Raw genomic sequence first — 13,733 nt, forward strand, 5'->3', positions numbered from 1 at the left:
CACCCCTGCTATACACTCTGCTGACATCGGGTACTTAAACATGGGGCTGTTTAAGATGACTGAGAAAATAATTTGCTTTGCAGCACTTTGCCCAATATCACCGTTAAAATTGTTTTCACATTAGTATTGCTAAAATAGAAAACTGCAATGCTGAATTAAATTAAAGAAAAAAAAATGACAAAAGTCATTAAGGTACTTTGAGGAGTTCATTATATAGTCTGCCCCTATTGGAAATAACAGATTTCACCGGGTGCCACAAACAAAGCAAAACTTTGCAGGTGAGAAATTCTTTTCAATGCTAAAAAAACTGAGAACAATTCATTAAGAAATGGATTGTATGGTTATAATAAAGAGCTGAAGCTGTAAAAAAAATTGTTTTTGTATAAATGTGATTTAAGGGATTAAAAAAAGAACAAAAACAATTAAAAAAGCAATAAACTTTTTTATAGATTACTTTCTTGCGGTTTGTGGGAGTCTAAAGTTTGAAAGATTTAAAAAAATGTGATTTCACTCTTTAAAATATTTAAAATATTATACCCCCCAATGGTGGAGGTGTGTCCAGGCTAAGCATTACTTCCACTGGACCATCCTTACATTAAATTGAACCTATGTTTTACCAAGTAGAGCGATGTACCAGATCCACACTCATACTGAACCCACCTGCACGTATTAACCTTTTGCTCCCCCACAAATCTGTTTAATAAGGAAGAGACATGACCCTGCATTAGCTACAGGTTGCAACTCTGATAGGTCTGAGAACTCTCTCTCTCTCCAACCCCAACTAACCCCATCTGATAACACTCTGTGTGCTTGGACTGAGTGGCCAAGCAGAAGTGCTGTGGTAGGGAGGGAATCCTATGCTCCCCATACCTTTAAGGTACCAGGTATTGTTTTCTCTGAGGGCAGTTCTGAGGACCTTAGTGACCAATTGGCAAGTGCCAGTGACAGAGGCGGCTCTAGGCTCTGTGAGGCCTAAGGCAAAACTTGGACATGAGGCCCCACTCACGCCCATAATGAAAAAAATAATTAAAGCGATAAAAATTAACTGTATAAATTGTATATATTAAGAGCCTTAACCTTTGTACTATGAATTCACAATTTCTAGAATTCTCTCTAACCAATTCTTCTTTAATCAAAGATCATTAAACTTTGGGTATGTATGTATGTATGTATATATATATATATATATATATATGTCTGCTCTTACATCGCAGTCCCCAGCATTTCCCTATAGGTCATGATTCCCTGAGACACTCCTTACTCCCCCCAGGGGCCCTCTCCTTCTCCCCCAGCCACCCATGGGCCCTCTCCTTCTCCCCCAGCCACCCATGGGCCATCTGCTTCTCCCCCAGCCACCCAAGGGCCCTCTCCTTCTCCCCCAGCCACCCAGGGGCCCTCACCCTGTCCCCCAGCCACCAAGGGGCCCTCTTCTCCCCCAGTCACTCAGGGGCTCTCTCCTTCTCCCCCAGCCATCCAGGGGCCATCTCCTTCAACCACCCAGGGGCCCTCTCCTCCTTCTCCTCCAGCCACCCAGGCGCCCTCTCCTTCTCCCCCAGCCATCCAGGGGCCATCTCCTTCTCCTTCAACCACCCAGGGGCCCTCTCCTCCTTCTCCTCCAGCCACCCAGGCGCCCTCTCCTTCTTCCCCAGCCACCCAGGGGCCCTCTCCTTCTTCCCCAGCTACCCAGGGGCCATCTCCTTCTCCCCCAGCCACCAAGGGTCCCTCTCCTCCCCCAGCCACTCAGGGGCTCTCTCCTTCTCCCCCAGCCATCCAGGGGCCATCTTCTTCTCCTGCAGCCACCCAAGGGCCCTCTACTTCTTCCCCAGCCACCCAGGGGCCCTCTCCTTCTCCCACAGCCACCCATGGGCCCTCTCCTTCTCCACCAGCCACCCAGGGGCCCTCTCCTTCTCCCAAAGCCACACAGGGGCCCTCTCCATCTCCCCCAGCCACCCAGGGGCCCTCTCCTTCTCCCCCAATCACCCAGGGCCATCTCCTTCTCCACCAGCCACCCAGGGGCCCACTCCTCCTCCCTCAGCCACCCAGGGGCCCCTTCCTTCTCCCTAGGCCACCCAGTGGCCCTCTCCTTCAGCCACCCAGGGGCCCTCACCTCCCTTAGCCACCCAGGTACCCTCTCCTTTTCCTTCAGCCACTCAGGGGCCCTCTCCTCTTCCCCTAGCCACACAGGGGCCCTCTCCTTTTCCCCTAGCCACCCAGGGGCCCTCTCCTTTTCCCATAGCCACCCAGGGGCCCTCTCTTTTTCCCCTAGCCACCCAGGGGCCCTCTCTGACCGGGCAGTCACTTCCTACTAATGCAGGTACACACCCACCGATTCCTCCACATCTTAGAATTACATGATCAGACAGCCAATCCACAGGCAGAGAAGGCGGGGTAAGTGTCAGTGGACAACAGACACCTGGCAGCTGCAGTTAAAGGACTGCAGCACACTGCTGCAACTTTTATATCCGAGGATTTAAAGCAATCTTTAACTTGGGAGATTTCCCTGACTGCACCCTTCTAAATGTTGTCGCTCCGTCACTGGCCGTGAGGCCCCTGTATGTGCGAGGCCTTAGGCGACCGCCTAATTTGCCTAATTAGAGAGCCGCCTATGGCCAGTGATGTAATATAGGATGAATAAAAAAATAGTCACACGATCTGCCATACCTGGAAGTTCTCTTCACCATTGATGGTTAAATGGATTAGTGGGGGAGCAAACAGAAAGCAAGTATTTGCTGCTGATGGGGCTGGAATTAAAATAATCTGCATGGGCAAAGCACATGTTTGCTTTGAAGTCCAACCCTAGGTTAAGCAGACACCTCTAGATGAGCAATATGCTGCCAAAGCGTAACTTCCCTGCATTCCTTTTTGTGACGTTGGATCTGTTTTCTGCATTGCTCCCTGTGATCCATGACATTGCGATCATCATAACATAGACTCACTGGAAAAGAATCTAATGAGGCTAAAGAGCCCTATAACATATGCTATTAGAAAACATAGAAGAGATGTTATCCGGCAAATTTATGTGCACATACTCATTAGAATTGAAAGTTGTTTATGTATAGTTGCAAGTAATCAGATCTGGGAACTTTCTGGCTTTGACCTGCAGATAATTATATGATTTCCACATCAGGCTCTCACATTTCCACATCGGGCTCTCACATTTCACTATTAGTTAACAGAGAGTAGAAAGGGAGGATGAGTTGTTGAATTTCCTCCCTACTTCAGTCAGGGTAGATGTTAAAAGAAGATAACTACTCATGGGTCTGCAACCAAGTGCAGTAATATTGACCTACTTGCTGCAATTAAGTTTACTAAAGGGATTTGGAAAGTTTGCCGGCAAAATTTTCAATATCTGGTGCCTCCCCCATGGTATCTTTTCTTTACAAACCAGCTATTCCACTGACCATATGGTATTGCCATGGAAACTCAAATACTTCTTCCACACTGACACCCTTATTGATGCGAAGACAAAATTATTTCCTCCAACTCTACAGCGACAGTTACACTTGCAAGTCTTTTTTAGATACTTTCAAATTAAACACTTTCCACAAAATTAATCCCAATTACCCCCCTCCCCCACCACTCTCTTTGAAAAGCCTTGTATTACAGGTGCAACTTGCAGGGGACTAATCTCATGTATAAGGTCATCCTGATCACCCCACTCTCTGATACATCCCTGAAACATAGCAACATGATTAAATGGGAACTGATACTAAATAAACTTTTGTTAGAGGACTGTAGTGCGATTTGGACAGCCACACACAAAATTTCTCTCTGTACTGTTTATAAGGAAAATAAATCTAAACTCTTTTTGGTATTATACATCTGCTTTCTTACATACTCTTTACCACACCTATTTTGGACTTGCCCCAAGATACGGCCATTTTGGCAAAGAATAAAATCCTTTGTCTACACTCTTTTACAAATTAAAATCTTACTTGATCTAAGCTTATACTGTATATTTGCTGGGTCTCCCTTCACCTGTGGTGTCTAAAAGAAAGTTAGTTCTACATGTACTTACTGCAGCCAGATGCTTGATTGCTTCAAGCCTCACTATATCATCTGTCGCAATCTTGTTCACAATAGGCATCACCTTTCCTATGCTGAACTTAAAGTGTTCCATTCTTTGCCGAAATACCATACTGTGCCATACTTTGTTATGGCTTGTAAAAATGTTCTAAAAATAATAAAAATGCATTGAAACTGAAAAGACTGGGTAGGAGAGTCGGGTGTATGCCACCCATGCCAGTACTATTAGGATATGTTGGGCTGGTGGTTCTGAGTGGAGATGCTTCAACATTCAAAGATCAGAGTTGGATTCATAGTCAGTGACACATGCTGGGTATTATACAGTAACCTGCTCCTTGTTAAGAGCTGCTATCAAAGTCTTCCAGCACCCTTTGCAGCTCTGAGATGTCACTTGTCCAATGAAGTAGTGATGTGGTGGTGCACTGAGCTACAAGTGGACTGAGAGCTGACTGATCAGCGGTCATGTGATCTGTCAGCTCTCTTAAAGCTGGTATGGGATGGTTGCAGTGTTACACAAATGCTGCAAAATGGAGGCGAGTATGCGTGTTTGTTATTTTGCATACCCCATAATTCTGCTTTAAATTTTCATCCATACTGTATTCTTGTTTACCTGGAATATATGCTGCAGTGCCTGCACAGATGGGTGAGGCAGGGTGAACATACAGAAATGTTTTAGAAGACGGGGACTGAGCTCATTCCTTCCTCCACCAGGGGGCGCACAAGCAGCGATGAGAGAGACATCCTGGATGTTCTGGAGGAAACAGGTAGTTGCTGAATTAGGATTTTATACTATTTTGGCAATCCGACATTTAAAAATACCCACTGACAGAAGAAGTCAAGACAATTTTTGCCAGATGAAAAGATGAGGCTATTTCTCTAGATACCAAGCAACACAAACACACTAGGTGTTTTTTTTTTTTTTTTTTTTTTTAACAATACCTTTTCTTATACTGATATGGCCAGGACATTAATGACATTAAGGACATTTTTATTATACAAGTAAGACCTTTTAAACCTTTAAACCTATTGCTAAAACAACAGGTTTTCTTTTCGGCAGATACATTTAAAAAATGAGCAGAATAGACTGGATTATGACAAACCAAAAATTTTCCAGTATTGTTTGAGCCAACAAATAAAAAAATAAGAGTTTTGCTATTAAAGTCCTATTAGGCTCAATTCATAAAGCTACCACACATGCATAAGGATCATTAAAACAAAGTGACAGATATTTTAAATCAAGTTCAATGAGATTTAAAAACTACAATCATGTGACTACAATAAAGATCCTTTTCTTTTTTGAAAGTTTTGTAAACCCTATGTTAACAATAAAACACCAGCATCAACTGAATGATTGCTCTAACCATGTCTAAGGCCTCCATTTTTTTTTCTTTGCTTTCATTTTTTTTTTTTTTTTTTTTTGTTTCCAACATTTTTAAAGTATCTGTCCACCTAAAAATAATATTTTAGCTACAGATGCAACTGGTTGGCTTTGCCAATCCAGGGATCTTCCTGCAATAATGACACTTTTCATGTCCAGAAAGGTGTTTTAGGTGTTCCTGTCCACCTTTGTTTTCTGGCTACTTCTGTGTAAACTCAGTGCAGAGATTTCACCGCTAGAGTACCCAACAGGGATTTCATCAATAGAGTTTAAGGGGCCGATTTACATCTTTGCATTGCGGCTACATATGTGTTACCCAAATGCATGGCAATGTATTTTAAACACTAAGGCTCCGTTCACACCTGAGCGTATCGTTTTCAGGTGTTTTTTTGGGCATTTTTTCAGGTGTTTTGTGCAGGTGTTTGGAGGCAGGCATTGACATCTAACAAAAATGCTTGTAATCTGCCAAAAAATAAGTGCATGTACCTTTTTGAGCTTCAGGCCTTTTGCTTCAGGTGGCAAAACCCCCATATGTGAACAGGGGCCATTAAAATAAATGGGACTTTGCTTGTTGGGCGTTTTGAGACTTCAGAGATGAGCTTTTTTTGAGCTGAAAAATGCTCAGGTGTAAACAGGGCCTTAGGCAATGCACCAGTGTTGCAATGTGCTGCGATGCACCATAGTGTGTTGCAGCAAAAAAATGTTCAACACAATTTTTGGGGCATTAGAAGCCTATTGATTTTGATCAACCACACATGTGTAAAAGTGTCCTCACTCTCCAGCATCCACCAAAAATATAAATATGAGTTTTGGGTGGGCTAACCATTAACTTGCTTTCCCCCTTTCTTCTGTCCTTACTATTTCCAAATTATTTTAAGCTTTAACTTCCAGTACCTACAGTGTGTGTCCTCACTTAATAGTGCACAGATCAGTGAAGAAAAAAAAGGTTTATTAGTGTAAAAAAAAAATGATTACTGTTGCCCACAGTAATCATTTTTCTTACACACTTGGTTTTGTTACTGTGTACCCCATACTCATTCACATGGGGGGGGGGGGGGGGGGTTGGCAGCCTTTTTTAAAGCAGCTTCAGATTCCGATAAATCTGCTACCTGCACACCCCCAACCCACAGCCCAGGGTTGTGGGGAAGAGAACCTTGTCTCCATCAACATAGGGACAAGGCAGAGCCCCCCCCCCCCCGCCCCATGCCAGGCTGCAAGCTCGGATAAGGGTCTTCCATTTTGGTGTGGGCTTCCCCTCAAAATCCATACCAGACCTAATGCTCTGGTATAGATTTGGAGGGAGGGACCCCATGCCGTTTATTTTTTCGAATACATTTTGCATTGCTAACATTGCCTCTGAGCACATGTCGCATGTCACAAGTTGGATCAGTTAAGATGCTGATCCGACTTGGATTAGACTTCTATTAATTTAAATGGGCTACAAATCGAACCCAAGTTGGACCAAAGTCAGGCCGACACAAGTCGGACCAGTTAAGATGGCTCTCACAGGGAAACATTGATTTTTACATGACATGCGACATGTGCTCTCAAAGTCTGAGCGCATGTCACACCAGTGTGAACCGGTCCTAAGGTGGCTCTCATAGGGAAACATTGACTTTTACAAGTCATGTGACATATGCTCTCAAAGTCGGAGCGCATGTTGCACCAGTGCTAACCGGGCCTTAAGTGGCTGCAACACTTAGGAAGCAATGACCAGCTGTTTCCCAATCTACAGTACAGAGACTTCTGTCATCAATAACTGACTTCACCAGCTACCAGTTTCAACCTGAGGCATCATCGGTTATAACCAAGAACCAGTACTAGGAACCATAATCATATAAAGAATAAAATAAAGATACCCACCTTCCAGGTAAGTGATTTTGTGTCGTAGAAGCCACCCAGTTCTAGTAATTGACGAATGAGCTCTAGTGGTGGCTGGGCACCATATTGTTCAGGGTTTGGCATGTTCAGGTCATCAATAAATATGGCCACCTAAGAAAAGCCATGAAGAAAATAAGAGACATTTAGTTAACCCAGTTTAATTTGAAAACATTTCTTAAAATCTGTTGCCACTTAAAATTGTATATATAACCAAAAAACCTGCTCACATTTGCACACTTTTTGCTTCTTATGTATAGCAGTGAAAGATTTTTTATTAGGATTTTATTAAGAAAGCATAGCACAGAAACAGCCATTGAACCAAATGGAAGCATAGAACTTGACCACAGCAAAAGATAAAGTCAGCCAGTCATATTAAAAGTTCCCATTTATACAGTAAACCTGGAAACAAGGCCATATAGGAAAATTGGTGAGGTCGATCCCCTGTCAAAATTGGATATTGCAAAGAGTAATAGTGTCTACAAAACTGAATAGGACGGTGGCTTAACCATCCTGCCAGGCTGAAAGAATGTTTTTTTTATTACGGTTTCAAAACACTTACTATATACAGTGAGGAAAAAAAGTATTTGATTCCCTGCTGATTTTGTACATTTGCCCACTGACAAAGAAATGATCAGTCTATAATTTTAATGGTAGGTTTATTTTAACAGCGAGAGGCAGAATAACAACAAAATATCCAGAAAAAGGCATTTAAAAAAAGTTATAAATTTATTTGCATTTTAATGATTGAAATAAGTATTTGAACCCTTCATTATTTTTTATGGGATTAAGGTCTGGAGACTGGCTAGGCCATTCCAGGACCTTAATGTGCTTCTTATTGAGCCACTTCTTTGTTGCATTGGCTGTGTTTTTTGGGTCATTATCATGTTGGAATACCCATCCATGACCCATTTCTATTGCCCTGGCTGAACGAAGGAAATTCTCACCCAAGATTTGACAGTACATGGCCCCTGTCCATCGTCCCTTTGATGTAGTGAAGTTGTCCTGTCACCTTCTTGGGGTCATAGGCAGCATTCCTGCTCCTCCAAGTTAGGTTGATGCCAAACAGCTTGATTTTGGTCTCATCCGACAAAAACACTTTTACCTAATTCTCCTCTGAATCATTCAGATGTTCATTAGCAAACTACAGACGGGCCTGTACATATGCTTTCATGAGCAGGGGGACCTTGCGGGTGCTCCATGATTTCAGTCCTTCAATGCGTAGTGTGTTACCAATTGTTTTCTTGGTGACTATGGTGCCAGCTGCCTTGAGAACATTGACAAGATTCTCCCATGTAGTTCTGTGCTGATTCCACACCGTTCTCATGATCATTGAAACTCCACAAGGTGAGATCTTGGTCTTGGAGCCCCAGACCAAGGGAGATTGAGAGTTATTTTGTGTTTCTCCCATTTCCGAAAAATCGCACCAACTGTTGTCACCCTCTCACCAAGCTGCTCGGCGATGGTCTTGTAGCCCATTCCAGAGCCTTGTGTAGGAATACAATCTTGTCCCTGACATCCTTGGTCAGCTCTTTGGTCTTGGCCATAGTGGAGAGATTGGAATCTGATTGAGACCCGGTTCACACCGGGGCGACTCAAAGTCGCCCCGACTTTGAAGCCGCCTGTGCAGCACGACTTTAATCGCGGCTTGCAAACGACTTCTCTAATAGAAGTCAATGCAAGTCGCTCCGACTTCGCCCCAAAGTAGTGCAGGGACCTTTTTCTAAGTCGGAGCGACTTGAGTCGCTCTGATTAGAACGGTTCCATTGCACAGAATGGAGCGCTACTTGTCAGGCGACCAAGTTGCCTGACAAGTCGTGGCAGTGTGAACCAACTCTTAATGATTGCTTCTGTATACAGGTGTCTTTTATACAAGTAACAAGCTGAGATTGGGAGCACTCCATTTAACAGAGTGCTCCTAATCTTAGCTCGTTACCTGTATAGAAGACACCTAGGGGATCAAATACTTATTTCACTCATTTAAAATGCAAATCAATTTATAACTTTTTTGAAATCCCTTTTTGTTTATTTTGTTGTTATTCTGTCTCTCGCTGTTAAAATAAACCTACCATTAAAATTATAGACTAATCATTTCTTTGTCAGTGGGCAAAGGTACAAAATCAGCAGGGGATCAAATACTTTTTTCCCCTCACTGTACCTGGTGATCCCGACAATTTTTCCTGACGCTGTAGTCTTACTGTGAAAGGGTGACAAATATGCTCATTTGCTTTAGGAGTACAGAATGCTGTGCCTGTAGGGTCCTGTTAGCAGGATCCCCTGACTGCTATCCTTTGAGATCTCCAATGCAGTTTGCCTGACAGTAATACAGAAAAATGCTGTTCTCAGCTGTACGCACGCATTCAATTGTACACAAACTTACACTGGATTTGGATTACAAATGGCCCTTTTTCTTGTTAAATAATCTTTTTTTGCTGTCCTACAGAAGGAATTGGATAAAAGTGGAGAGTATGCATTTTTAAAAATCATTTTATCTAATTTGCAGAAAAGACAGCAAACTGACACCCAGCTGCTTATTTTAATCTTTGTTTTCAGTGATGAGCTTCCAAGCTACTAATTAGACATGGCTATCAGCATCTACCAGGGATGTGTCCAATTTATGTTTTAAGACTTGTCAGATGACACGTTCCTGTTACAGAAGATTATGCCAAATGTTTCACATCAGACGCACTGTAATTCACAGACAAGGGAAAGTCTATTCTTTTCAGCAGCATATGATTGCACCCATGTGTTGGGAAAAGTCCTGCACACTTTAATTTTGATTTGTTGAGCTGTATATCCTGTGTGTTGTGGTGCACTGCATTAATAAAAAATGAGTCATGCACATTTTTTACCCACTGTGGTATGTTGGCATGTTGGTTATTATGAATGGACTACCTAAATGCAAGACGTGTTAGGACAAGCCATTAAGTGCATGCATAAATGCATCACAAATGAACACTAATGTGTGAATAGCTACAGGACCCAACAACAAAAATATAATATATTGCAACAGAACAGTCCTTAGATGTGGTGGCTGCAATCATTCTCTTTTTCAGGCTTTCTTCTTTTAATTTTTACCTGGCGATTCTGCCAGCAATGATAACCCTCACTCACTGTACTGTATCTATAAAAAAAGTAGCTTTGTCACATTTCCTGTGTGTACAGCAATATAATGGTTGATTCTGACAGAAATCCAGTTTTCTTGTAACTTCCAACAATATTTTCTTAAATTATTAAATAGTGCTGCACAATAAATAACTAATTACCAAGCAGCGAATCAATAAATCAATAAATAGAGATGACAATAAAAAAATATTAATTTGCATGTGTAAATAAATCAAATCAATAGCAAAAAATGTATATATAGTAGTAAAATCATAAAGAATCAATAAATAAATTCACAAGGGGGTGCACAGTTGTTGCTTATCTGTGACACTCTGGTCACTCACTTTTTTGGGAAAGCACCAGCCACAATTAGGTGGCCTGAGCACTTATAGAAGATATTTGCTTCATCACCAATTGTCACTGGAACTGTCATATTGTATTCATTTATTTATTTAGCTTTGACAGCATTTTGCACTTATATATATTGATATATATATCTCATTTTTTGTTTGATTTTTTTGATTACTGGGACTGTTATATTGGACTTCTATTTTGCACTTTGCACTATTTTGCTCCTTTGCACGTATTTTGGATTTTATCCGAGTGTCCATTGTTTTATAATTTTCCGCACATATATTTATATACATTTTTTTGTTTGATTCTTTATGATTTTACTACTATATATACATTTTTTGCTATTGACTTGATTTATTTACACATGCAAATTAATATTTTTTTATTGTCATCTCTATTTATTGATTTATTGATTCACTGATTGGTAATTAGTTATTTATTGCCCAGCACTATTTAATTATTTATGTACCATTTACACTTATATGAGAAGTGAGGTGCTTGCAGCAATATATTATCTTATTTAGGGAGGCTGCTCGCGGGATCCCTTGTCTGTTTTGCTCCAACAATATTTTCTGCTCTCAAAATACCACCCCCTATGTAAAGGAGATGAGAAGAGGGAAGGTGTTCTTTAGTCCTGTCCTAAGGTGACAATTCTCCATAGATACAGTATGGGGAGTAGGGTTTCCACCTTTCTGGGATTCACCCGATCAGTCCGGGATGTGTTTGGGTTCCAGTCCACCTGAAACCCAGATACATTATTCAGACAGGAATGTGGCTTGGAACAAGACTTGAAAGGAGGGTGAGGGGCGCTATGAGTGCCGCATTACTATTCTCTTTGGAGGACCCAAAGGTGTCCCAGGTCTGTTACAATCCTTGTATACAAAAAAAAAAATACTGTGCGCCGATAAAGTGTTTGGATTTGGCTTGAAGAAAAAGTGGCAGCTCTAATGGGGAGTGAGCATTGCCAACCTAGGAAAGAAAGGGTGTTACTGGTAGGATCATTAGATGGAACTAAAGGTAAAAAAAATCCTGAAAAAATAATACAGCCACCACACATAGGGACTAATAAGCTTTAATAATTTATTCTTGAAGTTAGATACACTTTAAAGCTAAATTCCAGGAATTCAGCCACTTTGAAAAATGTACACGTCACCTAGTGGGTGTATCTCTTATTTACCAGTGAAAGTTTTATGGAGCTCTATATTTCCAGTGTTTTGGGAGTATGGCTATTGCTACATTTCCAGAGCTTTAATGCTGGACCTCTTGGTCCCAGCTCCTTCAGCTGTAGGACTGCATGCAGCTGCAGTGCCCACCCCTCCTTCTGCCCAATCATAGCTCACCTTGTAATATGTGAAGTCATTCACAGACTACAGTGGGAGGCAGAGATGCTCTGTGTGAGAACACAGCATCATCTCCATAAAACCGCCCAATGTGAATAGAAGAGATACGTCCAGGAGGTGGTATGTACCTAGTTGGACTCATTGTATGCCTGCACATTTTACAAAGTGGCTGAATTCCTGGAGTTCAGCTTTAAAGTGTATGCAATACCAAAATATTTTTTTTGTATAAAGTAGGGGAGGGTTACAACCCCTATTTTGAATAATCCCCTTTTTGCTGTATGTGACCTGCTGGGAGTATTTCCCTACACATCCTGTCTGGAAATCTTTCTACAGTGATAGGAAGCTCACAGACAGATGTTACCAAAACATCTGCCACATTGGATGATTTTCCTCTCACCTCTACCTCTGGTGATGAACTCTATATTTTTAATTTCTCCTCACTTACATTTCAGTGACAATGAACAATGAACAAATAGAGGGTAAATTTCTCCAGCGGTGAAGCAGACATATCAATAAAGAAAACTGAGGATCTAACCCTTTCCCCACATTATGCAGAACTAAAAAAAAAAAAAATGTTATTGGTTTTCCCATTTTACCCACAGCAACCTATCAAGCTATTACTGTTCTAGTACAGGAACATTGAAATTGTAGCATAGGACTGAGAGCTGAACTCCAGGCAAACATCTAAATACACAAGTAAGATATTTTCTGTATAGGGGGCGTGGCCGGGGTGTGAAGCTGAGAAGACGTGCGGCGCCTGAGCTCCGATCCTGACCTTATCCTTTTATCACATCCGAGCTATCTCTTACCTCCTCGGCACCCCCTTACCAACCTGGGTCCCCCTAAGAAGACGAGCGGCAAGCAGCGGGTCCCTCCGCTGCCTCCTGGCAAGCTCCGATCCTTGGCTGCTGCAGTGTCTTCTCCTGGTCCCTCGGGACGGTCAGCGGCCATCTTGGCCACGAGCTCCTTTACCCACAACATGTCTGTTAGCACACAGACGGAGGCCGGCCCGAGTGGTAGCCAGGATCCATCGCCATCTGAGATCCTGCAGGCGATCAAGGCATGCAAGGACACCTTGACAGTTAAGATGGATTACCTCGCTATGGACATCAGCCTCATCCGCCATGATTTGGACAAATTCCGGTCGCGGATGTCCGAGGCGGAAGATCGCATCCCAACTGGAAGATTCCACAAGAGAGGAATCCCGCGACCTCCGGGCCTTGCAACTACAGGTTAAGGCGCTCCAAGACAGGGCAATAGATACAGAGAACCGCTTGCGGGCGGAATAATATCCGCATCCTGGGCTTGCCGGAGCGGGCGGAGGGCCCCAGGCCGGCTGAATTTGCGGAATCCTTCTTGCCTACTCTCCTGGATCTCCCTGCCATGCCGCCTACTTTCGTGGTGGAGCGGGCCCATAGGGTCCCACCAGCGCCTCCCAGACCTTTCCTCCTCAGACTCCTGGACTACAGGGACCGGGATCGTCTCCTGTCGGCTGCCAGGGCTAAGAAGGAGCTCCGCTTTGAGGATGCCCGTATAATGCTTTTCCCGGATTACTCACCTGAAGTGCAGCAGAAACGTCGCCAGTTTACGGAGATCCGACGTCGCCTCCGGGATCAAGGCCTCAAATACAGCCTCCTCTACCCTAGCAGGCT

General features: G+C 42.8%; 1 protein-coding gene across 1 annotated transcript in view; it reads right to left on the reverse strand.

Moving 5' to 3' along the window:
* The window catches only part of DNAH14 (dynein axonemal heavy chain 14), a gene marked incomplete at its 3' end in the record, with an annotated part of 442,814 nt that overhangs the window by 121,955 nt on the left and 307,126 nt on the right, over positions 1–13,733 (reverse strand). Inside the window, exons 49-50 of the mRNA XM_082252323.1 lie at positions 7,268–7,396; positions 4,637–4,777 (exon numbers count right to left, since the gene is read on the reverse strand). Coding sequence (XP_082108449.1) covers positions 4,637–4,777; positions 7,268–7,396 — 270 coding nt within the window. The remainder of the gene's footprint in view (positions 1–4,636; positions 4,778–7,267; positions 7,397–13,733) is intronic.

The sequence above is a fragment of the Pelophylax lessonae genome (genome assembly GCF_965119305.1).
Source record: "Pelophylax lessonae genome assembly, chromosome: 3".
NCBI classification, from domain to species: Eukaryota; Metazoa; Chordata; class Amphibia; order Anura; family Ranidae; genus Pelophylax; species Pelophylax lessonae.